The following is a 26,956-nucleotide window of genomic DNA, read 5'->3' on the forward strand; positions in this document are numbered from 1 at the left end:
ATTACTCTTTGTAACCAAATGGAAAGGTTCAATTTTCAGGTCCCATTTCTTGTTTTTTTCTCTCCCCTAGGAAATCTTAGAAGTAGCTCTTCTAGGATTTCATTAAAATGTCTTCTTCATTATAAAGAAAAATGGTTTTTGTAGTTACTCTTCTCAAGTTTAATCTTGCAGGAGGCAGAACTGGCCAACACTCCTTTTGAATAAGGAAATACGAGGGGCCCAAGGCATCCTTCAAAAGGGGGCATCACTGTTCTGTTGGGATTATAGGGCGTACAGTAACCAGTGTCTGAAGAACAAGGCAGTGAGCCCATTTGCTCTGTGAAACTCAAGACCTGCTTTGACTCCCACCGACTTCATGAGCAAAGGTGCTTTCATGGATGCGTGGCTCGTCCTGGTACATCTCTTAGCTTTTAGTTCCGTTTCTGTACGTTTTTGAAGTGTCATCTGAATGATTTTTTTAAATCCCTCTGAAGTCTTATTTACACGTGCATCTACGTGAGAGAACAATACAATCCTAATAATAATCCTGCGCACATGCTCGGCTGCATCGCAAAGTAAATCTATTCCCATCGCGCCCCTGACTTCCTTTCTCCCCTCTGCACTCCAAGGGCATCACCTTTTCCTTCCTGTTTTTTATAGTTCAGCTGAGCGCAGCATGGGTATTTTGAGCTGAATCAAACTGATTTCCGCTGACACCAGCTTGGGTATTTTCATCACACACCTCCTCACGGTTCCCCACCCAGTTCCCAGGGCAAATGTTAGTGCTGTCCCCATCGGTGACATTCCTCAGAAGCCAGTCTCCCCCTCCCCTGGAGCCAGACCCACCCATGATGGCTGAGTGCTGTCGGCCAATCCACCAGCCCGTTCTGCAGACCCACCCGTGATAGCTGAGTGCTGTCAGCCAACCCACCAGCCCGTTCTGCAGACTCACCCGTGATAGCTGAGTGCTGTCGGCCAACCCACCAGCCCGTTCTGCAGACCCACCCGTGATGGCTGAGTGCTGTCGGCCAACCCACCAGCCCGTTCTGCAGACCCACCCGTGATGGCTGAGTGCTGTCGGCCAACCCACCAGCCCGTTCTGCAGACCCACCCGTGATGGCTGAGTGCTGTCCGCCAACCCACCAGCCCGTTCTGCAGACCCACCCATGATGGCTGAGTGCTGTCAGCCACCCACCAGCCCGTTCTGCAGACCCACCCATGATGGCTGAGTGCTGTCAGCCACCCACTAACCCGTTCTGCAGACCCACCCGTGATGGCTGAGTGCTGTCGGCCAACCCACCAGCCCGTTCTGCAGACCCACCCGTGATGGCTGAGTGCTGTCAGCCACCCACTAGCCCATTCTGCAGACCCACCCGTGATGGCTGAGTGCTGTCAGCCACCCACCAGCCTGTTCTGCCAAGTCAGACGAACATTGTGATCTGTATGCTTCGTGTGACCCTCCAGGAATCTAAACACCTGTGAAGACAGGTTTATTCTTAGGTCATTCCTGCAGAGCAAAGCCTCCACCGCAGACACAATTAATCACGTCACTGCCGCAGGCACTGCCCATATAGCCTTTTATCTCAAGAGGGCTGGACCCACCTGCTGGGAATGTCACCAGCTGGCTGTCAGATGGGAGAGGGAGTTGCGGGGGTGGATGCGCATCTGTCCAGGATGAGACCCTACCCACCCTCTTTGCCTAGGTCCGGTCTCATGACAGCTGGAAGGTACTGGACCGTAACGCAGGATACTGGACAGATGTGAGTGTCCCAGGCCGTGTCAGTGGCAGAGCTGTGGAACGCCCAGCTGGACCAGCTGCTTCCCCATGCCTCGGCTCTGTCCTTTCCTTCTGAAACCAGCCTCTCTCCCCACCCCTGTGAATCTCCACGTTGCCTGTCCCTGCTGGGCCGATTCAAGTTCGCTGTCTCCATTTGGCCTTAACTTTGAGGAACCTTGCTCTTTTATTGAAATTCTGGCTTAGAAACGCAACTGCACAGCCTGAGAGCCGGTGGCCCGGCGGTCATCTTCAGAGCCTGTCTGCTGTGGTTCCTAATTCCTCACAGCTCACCTGTCTGTGGCCATGATAAACAGCCTCCTTCTGCCCATCTGCACCCAGGAATGTGCATCCAAAGTAGCTCGCTTATTTACTTCCCTGACATTTATTTTCTCATGTTTAAACATATGGATTATAATGGGTTCAGACTCAGAGCCCACAAGAAACCAGATTATGTGGCCTAGAATAATTGAAAGGTGAGAAAGAAAAAAAAAAAAAAAGATGCCTAATGAAATGATAGTCCCAACCATGGATGAATAGACCTGATTCCAGATGCCAGTGTCGGGATGGCAGAGTGACCCTGAGTCGTTTTGCCCCAGGCAGAGCGCCTGTCAGTCCGGTGGAAAACGCATTTTCAGTGGTGGGAAGCAGGGGATTACCTGCTGGTTTGGTGCTGCCTGTCGCCCTCTGTTCGTAGGGTTTAATTTACTTTCATTCCCCCCTATGTAAGGGGTAAATGTGACCTTCAGAAGTCACAGTGTTTCTTTTCCCCATTTGCCGTCCTTCACTGAAGCATCAAGCTTTAACTCGGCAGTTAAAATCGCAGTGGCCTTCTGAATGTGACGCGTGTGGACAGTAAGGAGACCACTGCCATCTGACAGCTGTTGGGAAGCCTATAGGACTGGGCTGGCGGTTCAAGTCTAGTCTGTAACTGAAATCTGTTTACGTTTTTCTGCAAATCTGACCAAACAGGCAGTTGTTGCCTAAGTGATTCAGCACTAAGTTTTCAAGAAACAATTTTTGCAAACAGTCCCTGAGCTCTTGCTCATGGGAACTTAACTGCTGCTAATTAATGAAATGCCCTTTGTTTTTTCAACCCTGGTGTCTGTCCACTCTCTTGCATTCATCTTACCCATGAGCCTGTGGCCATCTTTATTTACTTCTCCTTCGGACTGGGACACTGGTGGCTTCCTCTGAACTGTCTGGGGTGTGGGTGCCAGCCCTCCTTCCCTTTTCTTCAGGAATTTGTAGCCAGGAGGACACATACAGGCATGAAGGAACATGAGAACCCCTCAGCTTATGTGAGACATCATGTGTGTAGACATAGCATATTTTCCCAGAGTTTCCATGAGATTTTCAGGAGCTCCTCGCGGTGTGAAGAGCATGCTTTCAGCCCTGGCTTTCTTCAGGTGGCCAACAGCATCGGTGATTCCGGCCACTCTTGCTCCACAAGGCCCTCCTTTCTCTATTCCTCCCTCCATCGACACCATAGATGCCCAGGGCAATGGTCAAACCAACGGAATAGATCTGGTCTGGGACGCGGCACCTGGATGGCAGCCACCCCCACCCCGCAAGGCCCTCCTTTCTCTATTACTCTCTCCATCAACACCGGAGATGCCCAGGGCAATGGTCAAACCAACGGAATAGACCTGGTCCGGGACATGGCATTTGGATGGGTGCCACCCCCACCCACCAGGTGGCTCCTCAGCGTGAGAGCTGCATGTCACTGGGAATCCCAGAAAGCTTGTGAATGGAGGGTCATTATTCCAGCCCCCTCCTTGATGAAGATCAGTCATTAGCCAGGTACAAAGGAAGAATAAAGTAGCTTGGAATGAGTCACAAAGCTGGAGGTTGAAGGAGATGACGGCGCATCCCGGAGACTGAAGGTCAGGCCGCAGCATTAGCCACATGCAACTTACAGAAAATAACCTCTGGGAACATGTTAATTTATTAGCATTTCACAAATGATGCTGAAACAATCTAAAGGAGCACCTGCTTCCAGTCGCATAGCACCAGCTGAGAGCACAAAGGCTTCTGAGGGTGGAGCAGGGTGAGCCCAGGCAGGGGAGCAATGCTGGGACAGCAGCCAGCAGGCCAGTGTTTCTCCAGCGGCCTTGAAAGGAGAGAGGCTGTGAGTCTGGAGTCAGTCAGGTCTAACATGATGCTCCTTTTCAAAAACTGCAGGACTTCCTGACCTTTACTCTGCCGCCAAACCAGAGGGGATTGGGGGCGGTGGGGACAGAATAAGATGCTGGGCGCAGGGATGATTAGCTGCCTCTCAAGCTTTCATCCCTCAGGCATTCTGGGGACAAACGTGACCTCTGTTTTTGCATAGGAAGCATTGTCCTGGGAAGCTGGCAGGATTTACTGCCAAGGTGAGAAAACACAGCGGCATATTTAGCCACTAATTAATTGCAAATGGACATCTGAAAATTGGATCCATCCTGAAAGGGGGTGGGGAAAGTGGTGTTTACTTGATGGAGGACCTAATTCATAAGCAAAGGGGAAGGCTGTGTGTTTCATTTCCCCTGCTTATCGATTCTTGAAAGCAATAAATGGTAGAGTTTGCTGTTTCATTTCGGTGAGTCATTCATTTCTGTCTCCTTTATCATTCCTATTATGCAAAGGGGTTGGCCAAACGTAAGATGAAGAAAACAGTTGATTTCAAAGTAGTCTTTTCCTTGCGCCTCATCAGAAGCCCCCTGCAGTCCAAGCTGGCTGTTAATTTTTGGTGTCTATGCTTTGCGATAAAGTAATATGAATAGCGAACAGAATTTTGGCCTGGAAGACTTTGTTGGGATGGAAAATGTGAATGCTATGATTATTTACCCCGGTGGGATTCATTGTGAAAGTATCTCAGCTGCATATCTAAATTGGGTAGTGCTGGCGTGACTTTTGTTTTTCATAAGAGCTCCAGTCCCTGTGCTAAATGTTTTACATAGATTAGTCCTCACCAGCCCCTGTAAGACAGGTGCAATTAGTATCTCTCTTGCAGAGAGAGGCATGGATGCCAAGGGCTGGCAGTGAGTCCCAGGGACACCCCGTGCAGTGCAGAGCCGAACCCCGGCTGTCTGGCTACAGGCGTGGAGCCTTTAACCACCACTGTGCTGAACATCCCCCCTCCTCCTGCTGAGCTTTTCAGAACACAGGAATCATGGGGCTAGATGTAGGTTTTGAGTCTTCAAAAGCCGGGTCTTGTTTTTATGTCTCTTTGGAGTCCACACATGATTTAAATGTATTTGCCTCCAGATTGTCTTGGAAAAGGAAGAGGATGGGTGATGGGGGCATCTCAGTGCTGACTCTGTCTTTCTTCCTAATACTCAGGGTCATGTTTTACTGGCAGAAGCTCTCTGCACCCGTGGCACGGCACGTTCCCACACACATATTTTGCTTAAGCCCAGAAATACAGCCTTGAAGTAAATGCACGGCTGGCTGAGCCCTGACCTGGCCCAGTCCATCACTCATCAATGATTTGCCAAATAAACAGTTATGTTAACAAGATAAAAGAACGGGCTGGACGCAGTGGCTCACACCTGTAATCCCAGCACTTTGGGAGGCCGAGGCAGGCGGATCACCTGAGGTCAGGAGTTTGAGACCAGCCTGACCAACGTGGTGAAACCCCATCTCTACTAATAATAATAAAAAAAAAAACTAAAAAACTAGCCAGGCATGGTGGTGCATGCCTGTGATCCCAGCTACTCAGGAGGCTGAGGCAGGAGAATCGCTTGAACCCGGGAGGCAGAGGTTGCGGTGAGCTGAGATCACGCCATTGCACTCCAGCCTGGGAAACAGGAACGAAACTCCATCTCAAAAAAAAAAAAAAAAAAAAAGGCCGGGCACAGTGGCTCACGGCTGCAATCCCAGCACACTTTGGGAGGCTGAGGCAAGCAGATCACGAGGTCAGGAGATGGAGACCATCCTGGCTAACATGATGAAACCCCATCTTTACTAAAAATACAAAAAATTAGCCGGGCGTGGTGGCGAGCGCCTGTAGTCCCAGCTACTCAGGAGGCTGAGGCAGGAGAATGGTGTGAACCCAGGAGGCGGAGCTTGCAGTGAGCGGAGATCGCGCCACCGCACTCCAGCCTGGGCGACAGAGCAAGACTCCATCTCAAAAAAAAAACAAACAGCAAAAATGAAAGAAGGCTGAAGGAGGCATTTTTAAAACCTCCTGGAGCCTAGTTTTATACTCTTCCTACATGATCCATATACAAGGCCATTAAAACAAACAAAATAGTGTGATAACCGATGAGCGTGACCATTGACCAGCCTGGAGGTGGAGATAGGAAAGATTTACACTTTTCTTTCCAATGGCAAAGGCTTTTCCAGAAAAATCTTAAGAGGAAAGGTCAAAGTGAGATGATATTGTATTGGATTTTCTTTTTCTTTCTTTCTTTTTTTTTTTTTTTTTTGTGAGACAGAGTTTTGCTTTTGTTGCCCAGGCTGGGGTGCAGTGGTGTGATCTTGGATCAGTGCAACTTCCACCTCCCAGGTTCAAGTGATTCTCCTGCCTCAGCCTCCTGAATAGCTGGGATTACAGGCATGCGCCACCATGCCCGGCTAATTTTGTATTTTTAGTAAAGATGGGGTTTTACCTTGTTGGCTAGGCTGGTCTCGAACTCCTGACCTCAGGTGATCTACCCGCCTCGGCCTCCCAAACTGCTGGGATTACAGGTGTGAGTCACTGCCGGATTTTATTTTCTAAGACATGAGACTCTCGGAAGGGGAATTTAAAGAATATCTGACTCTTTGGCTGGCCCAGAAAAATCAACTCATGTCAGGGCACCCAGTGGGTTGATCATGTCTCAGGCTCAAGCTGCCAGCCCTACCCGATTATCCTTCTGATGCCAGGGTCCCCCCGTGGAGAAGGGCCAGGTGGGAGGGGCCCCAGTGACTGCCCTTAGCCCTCCTGGGGAACCAGGTCTGTGTTCCTCGGGGGAGAGTTGGTCATGTCTTCACAGCAGGGCTGGAAAATCACCGTGCTCACAAGAAATGAAAGCATCCAAGTGGCTGTGTGACATCTGTCACCCCGTGTCATGCTCTCATGACAGTCTGGGAGGAATCACACAGTTATGTCAAATGTGATGTGCTTGAGAATGTGTGGGTTTTAAAGATATTTTGAGATTCAGAACACTTGCTTTTCAAGTCACTGTTTTTCTTTTAAAAGAAACGTGGAAAGCCGTTTGATCTGCTTCTTGATAGCTGGGCGGGACAGCACTGTGGTCAACGCTGCACGAGGCTTGCCTTCCTCAGAGTTCTAATCTCCACCCTCTGTCTGTTGTGGTTAGTTCATGTGTCCTTACACTAGAAACATAGCCTAGCATTTGCTGAAAATCATTGCATTTCTTTTTAAAGAATGTATTAAAAATAATCACAGAATGTATGGAATGTCTGCTCTAAGCAATTTATATGCATTTTTAATTTTTCACACGGTAGTCCTGCAGAGGATCTTGTAGTTAACAAAAAAGGCTCAACAAGCCCAGCTCACCGGCCCGGCTCGCTCTCGTGGGCCACAGGGTGGGCGGCTTGCTCGTCCGACTTCTCCCGCCCCCTCCCCATGGTTTCCGGGAGTCCCTGCGCAGTGGTTCCCACGGCCGCCCCAGCCAGCCTCGCCTGACCTGGGATGTGCTTCCTTCCACAGCTGCAGCCCTCGGCGTCTCCCCGCCCCAAACACGAGTAGGAGCTGCAGGCAGCCGTGGGTGGATGTGGGGATGCGCGTGGGACCCTCGTTCAGGGCATCAAGCTGGACCAGAGGAGGAGGGAGATGCAGGAAGAGATGACAAAGAGAGAAAGAAGCAAAGACACAAGCGAGGACAGGGACCCAGGAGAAGAGGGCGGATGGCCTTGGAGCATTGAGCCGTCCCGCAGCCCTGCCGTCCTCACGTCCCATGCTCGGGCCCTGGTGCACCTGTTCTTCCCTCCGGCACTGCCTCCTCCCTGGAGCTGGCTTGAGTGAGCCTCCGGCGCGTGCGGGCCGAGAGGCGGAAGGGAGCCCTGCGGCAGCCTGGGAGATTAAACCATGCTCGGTGCCGGCAGGAAGGGCAGCCGTGCACCCGTGCACCGCGCTGCTGCTGGGCGTTTGCAGCCGGGGGTGATGAGCCACGCTGGGTGCCGGCAGGAAGCGCAGCTGTGCGCCGAGCTGCTGCTGGGCGTTTGCAGGGAGTGATCTGTGGCTGATGAGAGGCCCTGAGGGGTCCAGGGAGTCCGTACTTTGTGGGGAAACTCAGAGGGTTTTCATGAGGAAGTGACCCAGCCCAGGCTTTAAAATGCGTCCCTCTAGAATCTGCTCCACGCGTGAGGAAGTGACCGTGGCGGGCAGAGACTCGGCTGGATGTGCGTGAGGCCGCGGTGTGTTTCCAGAGTCTCCAGGCGCCACGTGGAGATGAGCACACCTGGTGTTGGCTTGAGTGACCCAGAAGCTGAACTGCTGTGCAAGAGGCTCAGGGAGCAGGACCTGAGGGCGTCTCCGCAGGGCAGGGAGGCAGGCGCAGGATGTGGGGACAAGGGAAGGCTGAACTGCTGTGCAAGAGGCTCAGGGAGCAGTACCTGAGGGCGTCTCCACAGAGCAGGGAGGCAGGCTCGGGACATGGGGACCAGGGAGGCAGGCGCAGGACATGGGGACCAGGGAGGCAGGTGCAGGACATGGGGACCAGGGAGGCAGGCAGGGCTGCCAGAAGCAGCCACAGACCACAGGGCTTTTGTAAGGGTCTGGGAGCTGTGGTTTGCTCACAATTGTTCATTGATTAGTGCCTGTTAGTTTCAAACATAGCAACACAATATAGTAATGAGAATGAAACTCCTTTTAAAAAGAGTCTTAAAAAGGTGGGCAACGGTGTTCTTGCCCATGGGTTTAGCGTGATATGGAAACTGGGATGTTTTGCCCCATTTCAAACACTGTTCTAGGAAGAAGACCGCAGCGGTCCATGTGGAGGCAGCTGGAAGGAAGAAAGACAAAGCCGGCTTCCTTCCTGGGAACCAGCGTGGGCTGAGGAGCTGGTGAGGTGGCAGAGAGCGGCCAGGGCAGGCCCTCCAGGTGCCGAGGCCACGGCCTCCTGGGCTCTGAGCTCCATGAGCTTCTGAATGAACAGTGAGCTGGCTCAGCCATGGCTCTCAGCTTTGCAGGGCTTCTTGTCAGCAGTCAGACCCGTATCACTGCCTGGTCCAATAGAGTCAATGGCCTTGATTTCCAGAATTCATCATTTCTGATTTAAAAAAGAAAACATCCGTGATTATTTTAAGACACGGACATGAGTTCCTTAGATCCTCATTGCCCAGGGACACTTCAAAAGAAAAAGGGAAATTGGAAACCTGCTGGCTTGGGCCTGTGACTGGACGGCTCTGCCCCAGAGCGGTGCCCGCTGACCCAGGGTCCTCCATGGTGTGTGATGTTTTGATCACAACGGCTGAGGCCTTTGGTGAGAGCCCAGAACAGCCATCCAGACACTCAAAGGAGGTTCACGCTGATTCAGAGTCATCAGGGTAAATCCAGTTCAGACCCAACTTACAAGCTGGACAGTAATTTCTGGTGAAAATGGCTGAGGCATTTGATAGAAAGATGTTCATGTTGTTAGTCCGTAAACTCTTATGGGAGATCCATGAAAAATTAAACCAATCATAGTTGGGCATCATATTTGAGGGACAGGGGTGGCAGCAGAGCCTTCTGTGGCTTCGGAGATGGCTTCATGTCCTCCCACCCTGAGTCATCGGCTGTATCACAATATTTCCTGGCAGCAGAGAGCAGACCTGGTCTCTCAGCCTTTCAGCCTCCTCCCCTTCCTGCTCTGCCGTCTCCTTTGCTGTCTGCCCTCTAGGACCTTCATTTTGCCACAGTGGCTGCAATGTCAATAAGAAGGCATTATCTTAAATTCTGCTAAGAATAACTGCATTGAGGATGAAAATTTTACATTACCATCAGGCATTGCCACGGCCTCTCTTAAAGAACTATAGAGAATGATGTGGACACTCACAAATATGCTTTGACAGGAAGTTTCAGAAACGAGCTTGGAAATTGGGACGATGTTAATGCAGCTGCCCTGTCATTTTCCGTAAAATTATTTTTATCTTCCTTTCCTCTCATCTTGCCAGATAATTATGATACGCTTTTTTTGTATAATTTTGATTAGGTTGATTAGCCAGACCCACTCTACGCTATAAAATGCAACTAATGAATTGCAGATTTTTTCATATCATTTTTCCACCTAGAGCATAGGCAGGACTTATCTATGATTCAAATGCAGAAAATGTTTTTACGAGCGTTCATGCAGATTCAGAACTCAAGGATAACCAGTTTAGAGACACAAGTGCCATGAGGCTTTACATAAGAAAGGAAGTAGGGAAAGCATGTATGTAAGTCATGGACTCGCTGGATGCAGATTTTAATAGCAGACGCGGTTAAGGAAATTTGGAGAGGCCGTGTGTCCCACGTTGCATCCATGCAAAGATGGCGATGCTGGTTTATCCCCGTTCCTGGTTCCCTGAAGGAGAACGCTTCAGTTCCCCCTCCCAGGTCCCACTGTGGGAAGACAGGTGTGGTCTGAAGCGCTGCCCCTACTTGACAGAGGGAGACAAGGGAACCTTTGAAAGGACCCAGGGAGGTCATAGAAGGTCAGTCATCAGGCTGAGCATGGTGGCTCATGCTTGTAATCCCAGCACTTTGGGAATCTGAGGCAGATGGATCACTTGAAGTTAGGAGTTTGAGAACAGCCTGGCCAACATGGCAAAACCCCATCTCTACTAAAATACAAAAATTAGCTGGGCGTGGTGGTTGGCGCCTGTAGTCCCAGCTACTCAGGAGGCTGAGGTAGGAGGATCGCTTGAACCTGGGAGGTGGAGGCTGCAGTGAGCTGAGATCGCGCCACTGCACTCCAGCCTGGGCGACAGAGTGAGACTCCATCTCAAAAAATTATAATAATTTAAAAAAGGAAGATCAGTCATCAGCGTGGCCTTCAAGATCTCTGCTCGCGTCCCGTGCTCTGCCGAGATGCTGCATGGACATTTTTCTCACCTCATTTTCAGAACCATCCATGGCACGAACAGCATGATGACCATCCTACAGATAAGGAAACCAAGGCTTTCATTACTTGCCCCAAATCATAAGAGCCAGAGCCTGGATTTGAGCAAGTCAAGCCTGCATATTATGGCAGATGGAAAGCAGTGCAGTCTGCGTGTTCAAAGAGCATTTGCAAAAGGCAGCCAAGACAGGTGGGGCCGGAAGTCTGTTCAGGAGAATGTGAAATCTCGGCTCCTGGAGGCTGTTAGGGCTGTATCCTCTCTGGATCTGTGTTGTTTATAAAGGATTGCCATGTGGTGGCACGTGCGAAGCCTGTCATGTTCCACAGGCTCTGAAAGTAGTTTGCCTTGGAGAGGGGAAAGACCCCCTATGGAAGGCTGTCTGCTCAGCACATTCCAATAAAAGGGGGAATTTCTCGGTTTCCTTAGGAACAGTTCAGCATCAGCTGAGATGCGGCGGCAGCTCCTGAGCCTTGCAGAGAGCCACAACACTAACAGAACTGCATTTGTCTCCTCTTGCTCTTCCAACTCTAAATAATATCTTAGCGTTTCATGCCAAATGGGATGAAATTGCCAGGGTTTTTCATTACAGAAAACATAAATTGCTGAAGGCAAATATACTGCCAGTGGAGCTGGCAACATGAGAATCATGCATTTGAGTCACAAACAAGCAGTAAAACACATGCATTTATGCAGCTGCTAATCTCAAGAAGCACCAACAGATGGGAAAACTGGAACAGCCTCTGCCTGGAACGTTTGTCTCCACGTTCCCGATACTGCTGGGCAACCCAGTGAGACCAGCCATTTGGGGAGGTTGAAACAATATTGGGGCCCGCCCAGCTGCCACGGTCTGGCACGGTCATTTATTGGTTAAGTTTCAGATCAGGAGCTCTGTAACCTGTTAAAGCACAATCAATCTAGAATCCGAGGCTTTAAAAATGAATTGCAATGTAAGTGCTGTTCTAAAACCTTGTACTTATTTGGTTTTCTACCAGTAAACTTGACATGTGATGTATTTAAAACAAGAAGAATGATGCCTTAGGCATGATTGGTCCGTGAATAATAGGAAACCGGTTTCATCTGTCATTTTTTAACAAATGCCATTCACTGTTATTAATACCCAGAGTGGAATAAATGAACAATGGCTAGGCCTGGGGATATAGATCAAAATTCAGTTCTATGGCTAAGTAGTACTGAAAGTGGGTATTTACAGAGATTCAGGGAAGAAAACAACCAACCACAAATCAGATTTTTGAAGTTGCTTTCATTTAGAAAATGAGAATAAAAATATTATTTTGGCTATGAAATATTCTGGTATATAGATTTATATAATAAATTCTACCTATAATTGAGTTGATTCAATTCTGTAGGACAACTGAATGCAGGTTTAAAATAGTGTTACTGAAGTGAAGGATGTGCTTTTTAAGCTGGTTTGTCCTGTGAGGTTGTCCGTCTAACCCAGATAACACGAGTCACTCTCCCTGTACATGTGTCCATGACTGAACTGATTTCGTGGCATAGGAATCGTCTGTTCACACGTGATTCTCCTGCCTGGCTGTGAGCCCGCAGGCCGGGTCCTGCCTGTGCACTGCTGCATCCCAAGCGTGCACCACACAGCACCAATTCTCAGGTCCTCATCCTCAAGGGCTGGTCGAATATGAGTAGTCGGTGAAGCTTCACGTCCTAACTACCTGCCAGCAGGTGCGTGGTGGCCCCTTTAGCCATAGCTGGGAGGACAGTAGTCACCACAGTTGCTGGAGCTGCTCTGCCACGTCATCCTCAGATTATCCCTCTAAACTTCGTTCCCAGGACATTCACCGTGAGGTGAAATCGTACCTGTGGAAATCATTGTTGAAATGATCGCTTTGAAAGGAGTTTCCATCATTGCCAAGAGTCTTCCACGAGGAGGGCGGAGGTGTTGAGTTCCTTGGCAGTTTAAAGCTGTGGCGTATTCTTCAAGATTTCTTGACAAGCCCACTCGGGGCAGATGGGAGTCCTTCTTCCACACGGTCCTCCCCACATTGTCTTCCACGCAGTCCTCCACACCCCTGCAAACTCCCACCCAGCAGTTCATGGAGAGGCCTCATCTCCCGAACACAGACGCCTGTCTGGGATTTGGCCATAGCAGGAGGATGCAGCAGGGTGGCTGTTCCTTGGAGGCCACTGGAATCCACTCGTACTCAGTGTTGGTGAGCTTGGCAGGTCTCTTTTCCAAGCTCAGATTTTGATGCCAGAAAAGGAGTGGCTTAAAGAGAAAGAGAAATGGGAATGGGCAGCTGAGCACCCAAAAGAGGCATTGAGAGGCCAGTCAGAACGGTGCCTGGCCCACGTTTCATCTTCCCTTTATTTTTGCAAAGCCTGGCCCTAAGCAGCTCCACGGGTAGCCCGAGGTGGGCTGCAGCTGCCCAGGCCAAGAGGTGAGCAGTAAATGCTGACACGCCACACGGGAAAAAACAGGGGCTTTGGAGCCAGAGAGAAATTGAGGATGCAGCTTCTCATCCATGCTGCCAGGGAGTAGTTGTGGGATTTTAATTCTATAACATCTCCAAAGCTCCTCCTCTGCACGATGGGCATGACGACGTTTTATCTTCTGCATTGAGATGGTATGTGTTCCCTCCTCTCAGGCAGCTGCAGTCAGTGACTATGATGTCCAGAGATCACCCCAGGCTGACTCTTGTCCTGCAGATAGTGGGGCGTGCAGGGGGCATCAAAGGGGACCTGGATTCAGAGTGGGTGAGCAAGTGCAGGCATGTCATCCCCACAGCTACCATTTCAGATCTTTTTTCAGAAATTGATTACAGGAAGACACTGGATAGAACCCCATAGACTCAATTGGCATGCAGCTTAAATAATCTGTGCTGTTGGCTTCTGCACATGGTCCAACTTCTGTAAGGAACCAAGGTGTCACCCTGTTCAGATTCTTCCTCCAGAGTTGCTTTTCTAGATGCCCAAGAAAATATGTCCTCCTCTGTGTTACCTGTGGACTGTAAAAGCTTGGGAAACAACATTCCGTGCTGAAGTTTGAGCTGCTTAAGAATGCGACTCGTGTGCTTCTGATGTGTGGAGTTGGAGTTCGTGGAAAAATGGGACCGTCAGCATGTCTTTCTCACTGTCTGTGAGTCTCCTGCAAGATGCGCCATGCATCGATGGCACTGGTGACTGGCAGAGTGGATGAGTGAGGGACTGTTCTTCTGTGGGTGTCTTTCTAGATCACAGTGGTGCCATTATCTGTGTGAGGGAACAGCAGTCACTCGGGGCTGACCCACGTTAGAGGAAGAAGGAAGCTGCACGTCTTTACCACTACCCTTTTCATTCCAGGCCATCTCATTCCAAAAAGGAAGACAATTCAGATACTGTCTTTACCAAAGACTGTTGGATGCAAGTACTTTTTATAATGTTTTATACTTAGGCATACAGGTTGATGGGAGAAAATTTGGAAAGCACAAAAAGTTTAAAGAGGAAAATAAAATATGGCCATAATTCCACTCATCAGAGACCATCGCTGTGAGCATCTTGGTTAATTGCCAGCAGACATTTTCCAAAGCAAACTCAGATCACAAACCACATCGAGTTTGCGTATACCATTTCTCACGTAACGTTACGATGGGAATTTCTATAACATGTAAAAGCTTTCTAACATTCTACATGATAATCGCACCATAATTTACTTAACCATTCTGCTTTAATTGGACATTCCAAGATTAAGGCATATCAATTTTTTTTTAAGATGGAGTCTCGCTCTGTCTCCCAGGCTGGAGTGCAGTGGCGCAATCTTGGCTCACTGCAACTTCCACCTCCCGGATTCAAGCAATTCTCCTGCCTCAGCCTCCCGAGTAGCTGGGATTACAGGCACCTGCCACCACACCCGGCTAATTTTTTTGCATTTTTAGTAGAGACGGGGTTTCACTATGTTGGCCAGGCTGGTCTTGAACTCCTGACCTTGTGATGCACCTGCCTCAGCCTCCCAAAGTGCTGGGTTTACAGGCGTGAGCCACCGCGCCCAGCCTCAATTTTGTTAAAGTAAAATAAATGGGCATCACAACTTACCCTGAAGTCATTTGCACAAAACCCAGAACAAGTGTCAGCAATAATTAGAGCTGTCATTGCTCCTGCCACATCGAAGCACCTTACATGTGGGGTTGAAATGGCGCCTGTGGAGAAGGAACAGAAGCCAATCGCAGGCATCCATCAGGTGCAGAAAATTCAGACAATACATCAGCTAAAGAAGTTAAGAGCATTTCAAAGGGAACATTTTTTTCATGTTAAAATGCCTGAAAAAGTTCTATCCAGAAAGCATGTTGTGTAACAAAGACATTGAGAGAGGGTGATGGGAGAGTCCTGTTCTATCTTCGTGTGGAAAGACAGTGATTCCAGAGAGGTCCACAGAGGTGGGGCAGCCCTGGGCCACAGTTGGCTCGGTGGGTGAAGGTGAAATGGGCCCTCGGTTAATCACTTTTGTTCTTTCCCCCTTATTGGTGGCCTCAGCCCTGGCTGTGGATAGATTCACCTGTGGCACTGTCAAATTAACCGACCTGGGCCCCACACCAGAACAAATGAGCAGAATCTCTGGGCTGGGGCATGAGGCCTGTGTCCTCCTAAAAGGTCCCCAGGGTTAGAGAGGCAAGATTTAGCCAATAAAATTGAGAACACATGGACACAGGAAGGGGAACATCACACACCGGGGACGGTTGTGGGGTGGGGGGAGCGGGGAGGGATAGCATTAGGAGATATACCTAATGCTAAATGACGAGTTAATGGGTGCAGCACACCAACATTGCACATGTATACGTATGTAACAAACCTGCACGTTGTGCACATGTACCCTAAAACTTAAAGTATAATAATAATAAAATTTAAAAAATTAAATAAAAATAAAAATAAAAAATAAAAATAAACTGGAAATCAAAAAAAAAAAAACCAAAAATAAAATCACTTTTCATGAACAGAGCAAAAAAAAAAAAAAAAAAAATACAGGGCGCCCAGTTAGGTTTGCATTTCAGAAAAACATTTGATGTTGCATGAAATATGTGACAAAAATGCTCGCTGTTTCTCTGAAATTCACATGTAACTGGTGTCCCATATTGCCTGGCAGCCCTGCCCAGGAACTGCCGATGCAGTGAGCAAGAGAAACAGTAAGGCTGGTTTCAGGCTGCTGCTCCTGATCTCAGAGGCTTCAGGCTGCTGCTCCTGATCCCAGAGACTTTAGGCTGCTCTCCCTGATCTCAGAGGCTTCAGGCTGCTCCCCCTGACCTCAGAGGCTTCAGGCTGCTCCCCCTGACCCCAGAGGCTTCAGGCTGCTCCCCCTGACCTCAGAGGCTTCAGGCTGCTCCCCCTGATCCCAGAGGCTTCAGGCTGCTCCCCCGATCCCAGAAGCTTCAGGCTGTTCCCCCGATCCCAGAGGCCTCAGGCTGCTCCCCTTGACTCTCAGAGGCTTCAGGCTGCTCCCCCCGACCTCAGAGGCTTCAGGCTGCTCCCCCCGACCTCAGAGGCTTCAGGCTGCTCCCCCCGACCTCAGAGGCTTCAGGCTGCTCCCCCCGACCTCAGAGGCTTCAGGCTGCTCCCCCCGACCTCAGAGGCTTCAGGCTGCTCCCCCCGACCTCAGAGGCTTCAGGCTGCTCCCCCCGACCTCAGAGGCTTCAGGCTGCTCCCCCCGACCCCAGAGGCCTCAGGCGGCTCCCCCGATCCCAGAGGCTTCAGGCTGCTCCCCTGACCTCAGAGGCTTCAGGCTGCTCCTCCTGACCCCAGAGGCTTCAGGCTGCTCCCCCTGATCTCAGAGGCTGTTTCAGAAAGTGAGCACGAACAGCAATAGCCTGAGTTTTGAAGGCCACATTTTTCTAAGCTTTGTAAAATGCCCTTCACTCTGTCTTTAAAGTAGTGGTTCCTGGGTAAGCATGGTGGACATATCTTTAAGGTATCTTTAGTATAAAACTTTATTAAGTATAGATGGTAGTGCAGGGGACTTAACGCCGCATGCATTTGGAATTTAGATCTGAAACAGGTTGTATAAAATATAAGTAGGTGTCACTTTTCATGCGAACAATGTTCAAGTTTCACCACAGGCAGTTACGATTTCATCTTGAAGTTTGCAGATATTTAAATAAGAAATAGTGCGCCTTTCTACTTCAGCACTTTTTAATTTTTTTTCTGAGTCCAGAAAAAATGCAAAGTTAAGTGTATGTTGCTGTTAGTCATAACTGAATTCCTTTGGAAGATGATGTTGTAATTTATCGGAAGGCATGGTGGTGTTTAAGCTGGTAAGGCCTGCAGAGCTCCGGAGAGGGACGCGAGGGAGTGACGAGCGCACCTGGTGACTGGAGCGCGGGCTCCGCTGTCGTGCGCCTTTGCAGCCATCTGTTCTGACAGAGGCACTGATTGTCACTCTTAGTTGAGTGGGGTTGCTTCATTAGTGACTTTGAGGCTTTCTCTTGGCCTGATTTAAGTGACATTTAACCACTGGTAAATATTCTACAGACTTTAGGGGCAGCTTCTGTGGAGACTTGATCCTCGGTCCAAAATAAAATTATGATCATTTCTATAGTTTTCAAAGAAAAGCCATTAGTAATCATTACGGCAGTGGCTGAGCCCGGCTGGTGCACAGCTGCGAGTGAAATGGAGGAGGAAGCCAGCATTAAAACTAATCAATGTCATTGTCCTAACGGAGCAGAAATGAATCCCTAATTTAAACAGCCTTCAAATCCCGTCATTAGGGAAGCGGCTCAAATGTAGGCTCGAGCGTGCTTTCTGTAAAAGTAAACTTTTCAAGAGTTAGAAGAATCTAGAAATGGGGCAAGCTCAGATGGCTGAACTCTGCGCTGACTCTCAGAGGGCTGCTTCTGCTGAGCATTCCCTGTGCGTCCCGGAAGCAGCTCCTGTGGGCGACACCCAATAGGGACCGCGCTTTGCTCCGCAAACATTGTCACTGCACCTGCGCGGTGACTCCAAGAGCCGAGGCCCACGCCTGTCCCCTCCCCCCACAAAGAGGTGCTGTGGAGCACGTGACCTGACCCCTCCTCACAGCTGGAGGCAGAGGGGCCAGGATGGACCCCACGCCTCCCTGACTTCCAACCAGGCACTTTCCCCGGCTCCATGCTCATGGCGACGAAGCCGATTCTGTGTGCTACCCATGGGAGGTCAATAAGGAGAAGGGCTGTGTACGACCACGGAGAGCTGCGGGACAGTCGGTCCGAGAAAAACAGGAAGAACTCAAAGACAGGCACCTCCACACCTTTCCACACATCTCCAGAGGTGCATGTCAACCCACCCTCCACCCTCCACTGCCATCCCACCTACTCATAGGGAACTGGTAGCATTCCTTGGGAAGGATGGAAACCGAGTTCTCACCCAGGCGAGAGAAAATGCCAGGATCCCATGGGCAGGCTGCACAGGGATTCAGCCTCAAGGGAAGTCCAGGAGGATCTGGGCAGGGCACAAGGTGACAACGAGCTCAAGCTGTGCAGGTAGAACCAGGCAGATACGTGTAGCAAGAACGGGGGGAGAAGAGGCGGCGCCCTAGGAGCCCAGACGGCTGCCTTCATCTCCGCAGCTCTGAGACGCACCTCTGTGGACCGAGCGCATAGACAGCTGCCTCCATCTCCGTGGCTTTCAGACACGCCTCTGCGAGCCCAGTGCATCCCTGGATGAGAGTGAAGCAACGGAATGGGACAGTTAGAGGGACGGACCCCAGGGAAGACCCAGAGACACACCTGAACGTGTGTGGGAGCCGCGAGGGTCCTGGTGAAGTTTCCCAGATTCTGAACCTTGGTTTAATAGTGAAGGCTTCACATTCTAATCCTCCTGTGAGCAAAGGTGTCCATCAGCTTAGAAGACTTCCTATAGGCAATGAAAAGAAGTAAGTGTGCTTTTCAGAAACGGAAGGGAAGCAAGCCCACCACCTCCTGCCGTCTCCCTGGGCAGCGGCTGGGTCCTGTAGAGAAGCTGGGGCGGGCAGTGGGCACGGCAGGGGTAGATGCGGAAGGGGTGGACGCGGCAGGACCCTGCTTCTTACCCTGATTCTTCCAGGGCAGTGCTGACAGCATCTGTTTTATGGTTTGGGGTTCTGTGTCCATTTCATTTTGAAAAAGGCCTGTACTATAAAAAGTGCAGTGTGGACTCACAAGACTGGTGGGAACGTGTTGAATCTCCTGAACATGGTGGGGCTGGCCTGCCATGCAGGGAGGACGCAGAGCCCCTGCCCTCCCATTCTGCATCGGGGGGAGTGGGATGAACCCATAAACACATAACACACACTCTGCAGGGCAGGAAAGGCGCAGGGCCCACGCACAGTGGACGAAAGTGGATCATGTCCTTCTCTTGGTGTTTATGAGGTGATAATACTATTGTTTCCTTTTGCACCAAGAAATCCAGTCTTTTCTTATGAGCAATTTCCCTTTTCATGTGTGAACCTGGTTTTTCCTTCTGATACTTTGGAGGCTTAACTGCTTCTTTTTGCTTCCACATTAGCATGATTTAGAGACAACTTCCCCCTAAGAAGATGCAATTGTGTTTTGAGTTTAAAAACCTGTCAATTTAAAGTGTGCATTTCCTCCTCTTCCTTCCCAAACCTTGTAGTTGGCATTCACAGGGCAGGTCTTTAAGAAATGAGGGGCCACTTGGGCGGGTGCGGTGGCTCATGCCTTAATTCCGGCACTTTGGGAGGCCAAGGTGGGTGGATCACGAGGTCAGGAGTTTGTGACAAGCCTGGCCAACATGACAAAACCCCGTCTCTACTAAAAATACAAAAATCAGCCAAGCGTGGTGGCAGGCACCTGTAGTCTCACCTACTAGGGAGTCTGAGGCAAGAGAATTGCTTGATCCCGGGAGGTGGAGGTTACAGTGAGTTGAGATTGTGCCATTGCACTCCAGCCTGGGCAACAGACCCAAACTCCATCTAAAAAAAAAAAAAAAGAAAGAAAAGAGGTGCCACTCAATGCAGCCTCCCCCAAACAGACGCCACCACACGACAGAGCACACAGAGCTCCAGCCGTGGGGTTGAGGCTCAGCTTCAAGGAGATCTAACTCTTTGTGGTGGCAGAGAACTCACTTAACTTCCCCAGGCCTCAATTTCTGCATCCACAGAACTAGAGATGATCGCTCCTCGCGTAATAACAGAGTGGTTGGGTGTTAGAGTGAGGTCCCGAGACATGCATATTGGCAAATGTACCTTTAAATTATCATACGTGCCATTTTTCTTCATCGATTCTCCGTAATGAGGCATTGCCAGGACCCACACCAGGCGGCAGCTCAGCCCCTGGCGGTCTTGGTGCCCACCCTTACCTGCCAAGATCAGACAGGGGCCAGCGTCAAGGTCAGTGGAGTCCTGTGGGTTCATCATGTCATCTTCCAGGCAAGCTGCCTGCTCGTGTGGTGGCCGTGCTGGGTCTGAACCTGTGGCCTTCCCAGTGCAGGAGAAACAACACCAGAGAGTCAGTGCCAGCGTGCCAGGGGCTGGCTGAGATGCCCGGCAGCTGTGGGGGAAGCATTGTCTCCACTTCCAGGAAAAGGAGAGGCAGCCGAGGGCGTTTACTGTCCCGTGTTACCCGGCCACACACCCCAGGGCCCCTTCTCTTCCCCTTCTGCTGTGCTGCTCTGAGCCGGGGATTGAGCCGGCCAGGGCAGCCGAGGCCAAGAGTGGCACTGCTGAGGGGGCAGCCATCGTGAGGGGTCAGAATGTGGTCCATGAGCCAGGACTGCGCTGGCCCGGCGAGGTCGGTGTGCTGAGACCACAGTGTGCTCGGGTCACGGTGGTGATTGAAACGTTTGGCTCTGCACCTATTGGGAAGCCTCTTCCTGGAGGACCCCGGCTTTGGTCTGTGGTTGTGCTGACGTGGACATCTTTGCCTGGTAGGATGCAGATCACAGGAGCTCATCATCTTGCAGGCAGCTCCAGCTCGTGTGATGGCCGTGCTGGGTCTGTGCCCGGGGCCTTCCCCCGTATGCTTTCGCTTTCTAGTGTCTGCAGATGACATGCGATTCACTAATCACCTGAACTCAGCGCATCTCTATGTTAAATAGTGCGTGTCCATCTGCAAAGCACACAACAGACCCCACAGCCACTGGGTGGCGGTGCCCAGGCCTGTCCCGAGAGCCTCTGACAGCAAAGGATTGGCCCAGGTGTGGCTGATGGATGAAACAAGACTGTGAGCATTCCCAGGTGGTGATGTGGGGCCCCCGGCACGGTCCTCCTTCCAGTGCCCAGAAACACGAGCCTGCCTGATACATAGAGAATGTAAAACGCCCACTGGCTTCCCTGAAAGTCAGGTTTCTTGCAAGTAAGTCCACCCTGGGGCTACATGGCCCATCGGTCACTCACCTGCCCACAATCATTTCTTTCCTCTCTTCTGCCTCTTCATTGGCAGAGTGTTCTGCCTCCCTCCATCATCACTCAGGAGAGCCTCATTGCAGGTCAGTGCAGAATCTCTACATGAGACATTGCGGTGTCGGTGGAAGCATCACAGGGCCTCGTGGGGGCACCGAGAGGAGTGTGTGGGGGCCAGAAACTGTAGGTCTGTCTGCGCCTCTGTCCTCTGAGTATGCGCTCTGCCTCTCTGGTGCTGATTTCCTCACTTTCTGGAAAGCGTTGATGATGCAGCCACCCGGGCCCGGGCCTCTGAGGACGGGCTCTGGGAAGCATCCCGCTTCCTTCCTTTCTCAAGGCGCATTGCCTGAGTCTCCCTTCCAGAAAGTGTGAGCAGCTTGTGACATTGAGACGACTCATCACTTAGCAAAGGAAGGCAAACGTGGCGCACCCCGCATAGTGATCACGGCGCCCTATGTTTTATTAAGGGTCATCCCAGAACCTCTCAGATCCACCCAGACCCCTCTGGGCCACAGGGGAGCAGGACAGCCATTTCTCTGAAGTTCAAGGGTGATCAGAGATGTTGGAAAGTGCACCTGTGTTGTGTGTTCACTCAGGACAGGTCTGTGCTCTCCAAGCGGCACCCGAGGCACCACACACACCATCCACACGTCCGCTGCTGTGCCCAGAGGTGTGCGTTGCTGGAGGAGGGTTGGGTGTTGACTCCAAGGAAGCACCAGGGCACAGAATCACTAGACGACCTCGCTACAGCTCCCCCGAGACAGTTTACGGGGTCTCCAGTCACACGTTATGGAGTACGGTTTACAGGGTCTCTAGGTCACACGTAATGGAGCACTGCCTTCATTGAGCTCCAGCAGATGAGAAAGGTGACTCCTAAAGCACGTTCTGCCAGAGGGACCTTAAGCGAGGGATCTGAGTGAGGAAGCCCCACCCAGAGTTGCTGCGGTGAAAGACTGTTTCTCCAGTGAAGACAGATGTACATTCCCACGAGTAAATGGATGATTCTCAAGACTTCTCAGTCAAAGGCACGTGTCTGTTTTGGCGATGGAAATGTGAGGTCAGAGGTCGGCGCTGTCAGTTTCACAGCACCGATCAGCCTCACACATGGGATGGGACAGCGTCCAGCCTCTCCCTGGGAGGTATTCAGTTTGGACCATGGGAAGTAAAGACGCTAGGTGGAGGAAGCTTACGGTCACGTGATTTCAGAACGTCTCAGAGCACAGACAGAGCTGTAGTTGTATGACAGCAGCCAACGCTGGCTTCCTAGGACAGGCGGCCCATCTTTCCAATGACTGGTGGAGCAAATGGTTCTCCTCCCTCATACGAGGAGGCTGGGAGAGAGAGATCTACTGGAAGAAGGAGGGTTCCCGTGTCTCTTTAAGCATAGATAAGGGCATTTCTGAAGTCGCTGAGATGGTAATTAACATTTCTCCCATGCCGTCCCAGATGCTGAAGATGTAAGGAAGAACATGGCTCTACCCACAGCCTGTCCAGGTGAACAGGGTTCTTGCCTAGTGAGGGTTCTGGACTGGGGATGGGAACATGGTAGAAGTACGGTAGTCCCCTCTGTCCACGGGGACATGTTCCAAGACCCCTAGCGGATGCCTGAAACCTCAGCCAGTACCAACACTTGTAGGTAGATTTTTCCTATTTTTGACAAAAAGAGTCAAACTCTGTGAAGTATTTTGAAGGGATTTATTCGGAGCCAAATATGAATGACCCATGGCCTGTGGCACAGCCCTCAGGAGATCCTGAGAACACGTGTCCAGCATGGTCAAGATACAGCTTTTGGGTTTATACACTTTAGAGAGACATAAGCCATCGGTCACTACCTGTAGATGCACCTTGGTTGGGTCTGGAAAGGCAGGACAGCTGGAAGTGAGGCCTCCCAAGTCATTATGGAGTCAAACATTTTCCGATTGGCCATTGGCTGAAAGAGTTAAATTACTGTCTAAAGACCTAGAATCTATAAAAAGCGATGTCTGGGTGAAGATAAGGGGTTGTGGAGATGCAGTTCCCACCGTGCAGAGAAAGCCTCCAGGCAGCAGACTGCAGAGAGGATGGATGGTAAGTGCTTCTTATCAGAGTCAATTCTCTCCTGGATCTGGGAAAAGGAAGGGAATTCTCTTCAGAATGTAGATTTTCCTGCAGTATTTCAAGATATGGCAAAAAAAAAAAAAAAAAAAAAACATTCGGGATTGAAATATTTTTATTTCCTTATCTGTCACGTGATGTGCCCGAGTCAGGTTGGAAAGTGAGCTACGTTATGTAGGGTAAAGAAACCCCCTCTAATGAGACTCCATGGTTTGTACGGCATGACTCCCCAGGCCCCTTGGATAGGAATTTGGGCAAGAGCCGAAGAAAGCCGGAGTGCAGAGCTCACTGTGTCTATACAGCCATGATAAAGCTCAGCGCGTACGTTAAGCACAGTAAGAGAGTAACCCGAATAACTATAATGAAATTGGCACTTACAACAATCTGCCGTAATAAAATGTATGTGAATGTGGTCTCTGTTTCTCTCAAAGTCGCTTATTTCATACCTCAGGCGACTGAAGCCACAGGAAGAAGGGGGTGCTGCCCTGTACAAAACGTAGGCTGAAAATACAAAGCCTCGTTAGATAAGGAAGGATGGTACCCACAGTTATACTGACACACATGCTCCATTAAGCTCTCCCAGCTAGAACGCCACACCACACTCGGAAACCTTCCATGCATGTACCCTCAGCCCATGCTGGATTTTTAACTTTGAACAGTGCTGCCTGAGCCACACAGCTTCCAGACCTCCTGTTCTCTTATGTGATAAACAGCAAGGGCGGGTGGGAGATCAGGCAACGAAGCATTTGTACTCCTACAATTCAAGGCTGACCTTCAAACGTCCCCACTCCTCATTCTTGGAGTGCTGTTCTCAAGATAATTAGGTGTGTTCCTCCAGCAAAGCACAGGCTTCCGATGCCAAGCTTGTGCTCTGTGTGAAGCACGTGGCTTTGCTAAACTCCATGCCTGTTGCTGCTGGTGGTGTTAGCGGAGTGCTCATACTTGTCATTGCAACTGGGTGATGTTGGCCCATCCTTCAAGTCCGCTCCGTGAGAGCCCCTGCATTGTGTCTGTGTGCATGTGTGCTGAAACTTTGGTGTAAGGAGGGCTGAGGTTGAGGGTCCATTGTTTTAGTTTATCCCCAAATTCCTTTCTCACCCAGCTGGATGCTCTGTTCTCACATTACTCACACATGTGACGATGGTCTCCATGGAAACTGTAGTTAATTAGAACTGTCCATCATATTTCTACATGAATGAGACCATTCCAGTCTGTGGTTTTATATTATACTTAATGTGGACATTTGGCAGATGTATTTCATTAGCTGAAAAACACAACCTAAAGTATGCAAAAAATGCTGTTAGCCTTGAAGAAATGGGGTTTTGTTAAATCATTTGAGCTGTCTTGTAAGATACTTAACTTAATTCAGATAGCTACTTCTTATACATGTATGTTTTTTAAAAAGCTGTAACTGGGAGATCCCATGAAATGAAATCTTAGTTCACATTTACCTGAGAGGCGACCGTATCCTCTTCATCAGCATCTCACATTCCAAATCTGTCATCTTCCTTTCCCAACCTTCTACCAACTTATTGAAAATGGCAGATGCCGATTTGCTGAATCAGAGATGGTGATCGCAGTGTAAGTGGCTCCAGCATCATATTCTGAAATAAATCTGTTTGCAGACTACAGCCTGGCTAACTGCATCTAACACTTCGGTGGGGGGTGGGCAAACGTGAGATGTGCCTCAAAGCCTGTCCAAGAATATTGGAAACCCACGTATGTGTGTGAATACATGCCTAGAGTCTGAACATGCAATCATATTTATATTTTGGTCATATATGCCAAAATGGTGACAAAGATGTATGTACATACATGTGTCATCATTCTGATACCCCATAAACAACATGTTTACATGCACGTGTAATGTGGTGCCAAATGCTCCCTTATCTGATGCTCCCTGCCCCCCTCCTCAGGCCACTCCCCACACCTCTCACTGTGGCTGGTGTCAGGCAGAGCCTCCCTGAGATCTGGCTGTGTCTACACTGCCTCTGCAGCCAGGTAGAAACCAAGGCAGCCTGGAGAGTCGGCACCTGGTTTCCTGGGCAGAGCCTCCCTGAGATCCGGCTGTGTCTACACTGCCTCTGCAGCCAGGTAGAAACCAAGGCAGCCTGGAGAGTCGGCACGTGGTTTCCTGGGCAGAGCCTCCCTGAGATCCGGCTGTGTCTACACTGCCTCTGCAGCCAGGTAGAAACCAAGGCAGCCTGAAGAGTCGGCACCTGGTTTCCTGGGCAGAGTCCACTGGGAGGAGAGCCACTGGATGATGCTCAGTCCAGCTCCTCAGGGACCAATTAAATAAAATCACAAGCTTGTCTGTCTCCCCAGTTCCCTGTTGCCCCATACATGGAGGGAAGACAGTGTTCAGTGACCCCAGACCTTTTACAGCCACATGGTGATGTCATTCTAAGAAAGTGATGTCTGCTTTTGTGTTAGCACAGAGTGAACAATGGAAAATCAATGCCAGTGACCTGGATGATCTCCCAACAGAGGGAAATTAAATCAGCGTTTTGGTCAAAGTGGACCTACTATGAACTAATATTAAGCACTAAGATCACAAATGCAGGCTTTGAACATTGCAAAATGAGGCTTCGAATGGCATGAAGCTTTCTAGACCGGAAGGAAAGTCTTTCTCATGGGCGACGCGGGGTCCTCATGGGACTCACCCAGCTGGAAGGAACCGGGGAAAATCAGAGTGGGCTGATTTTACTCAAGTCTGTTCCAATGCAAATAAGGCCTAATAAATTTGAAGTTAGGCCAGAGTTAAAGCTGAGAATCATTGGGACTCACTGCCTATGTTCACGTCTAGGTGGGAGAAATACGTGCATCTGTGGTCACAATGCTGCTTTACAGAAAACAGTGGTTGTTCCTGAGGTTATTGGCACAAAATGCTGGGATCTGAGCAGTGACGTTTGAAGAAATACAAAGGTGTCCGTCATGTTTGAACTGTTGAGTGTGGAGGGTTTTGAAGATGTGCAGAGAGTGACTGCAGTCTACACCAGAAACGCATTAAAGAGTGACTTTGTTTCTGTCTTTGCAGAGGAAGAAGGTGGAGACCTGGTCCAGCCGGGCATCAGCTTTCCGGGGCCGGCAGAGGAGGATCTAGGTAGAGTACAGACGTCAGCCCCGCTGTGGCGGGGCCCAGACAGAACCGCGCATGCTCTGGGCACCTCCCATCATGGGGACCTTCCCACAAACACACGTCAGCATATTTGCCTTTAGAAAGGGAGCTAAGAAGAGCTAAGTACAATGCAGCACTTTTTTCCAAAAATAATAGTTTTTAAGCATTACGGAAGTGCTAGGTGAGGAAGGGCTGTTCCTAGCCCTCAGGAACTGAGGCAGCCGTTCACATAAACGATGCATGTCTCCAGAGGTGAAGGACTCCTCCTTCCCTTCCTCCTCTGTGACTAAACATATTCTAAGCAAACTCAGGAGGCAGGGAGCTCCCGCATTTGCATTTTTCATGTAGCCCTTCCTTGGCAGGAAGCAGCTCATCTCTCCAGCCGGCCCCACACACTGGGGTCTGGATGCTGAGTATGACTGTGCGCTTCCTTCCAAGGGCCCTGCGAGAGGCTGCCACGACACACTTTCCCCGATGCTGGTTAAAATCACGTGGAAATTTCATTTCTGAGCTGCCACCGGCACAGCAAAGCTGGTGCCATATTTGCCATCAGTCTTTTGACGTGGAGCTATGCTTACAAGAACAAGGCCAAATGCTTCTGTTAAAGATGTGAAATGTTGAATAAATTTGACATCAAACTGTTGAATAAAATCAACATCAAATCACA

At 50.1% G+C, this 26,956-nt stretch overlaps 1 protein-coding gene across 4 annotated transcripts in view; it reads left to right on the forward strand.

Moving 5' to 3' along the window:
- The window catches only part of DLGAP2 (DLG associated protein 2), a 944,800-nt gene that overhangs the window by 717,537 nt on the left and 200,307 nt on the right, over positions 1-26,956 (forward strand). For all 4 annotated transcript variants that reach the window (XM_054498310.1, XM_054498311.2, XM_054498307.1 and 1 more), the window contains one exon: positions 26,209-26,274. In XM_054498310.1, coding sequence (XP_054354285.1) covers positions 26,209-26,274 — 66 coding nt within the window. The remainder of the gene's footprint in view (positions 1-26,208; positions 26,275-26,956) is intronic.

The sequence above is a fragment of the Pongo pygmaeus genome, chromosome 7 (genome assembly GCF_028885625.2).
Source record: "Pongo pygmaeus isolate AG05252 chromosome 7, NHGRI_mPonPyg2-v2.0_pri, whole genome shotgun sequence".
Classification (NCBI taxonomy): Eukaryota; Metazoa; Chordata; class Mammalia; order Primates; family Hominidae; genus Pongo; species Pongo pygmaeus.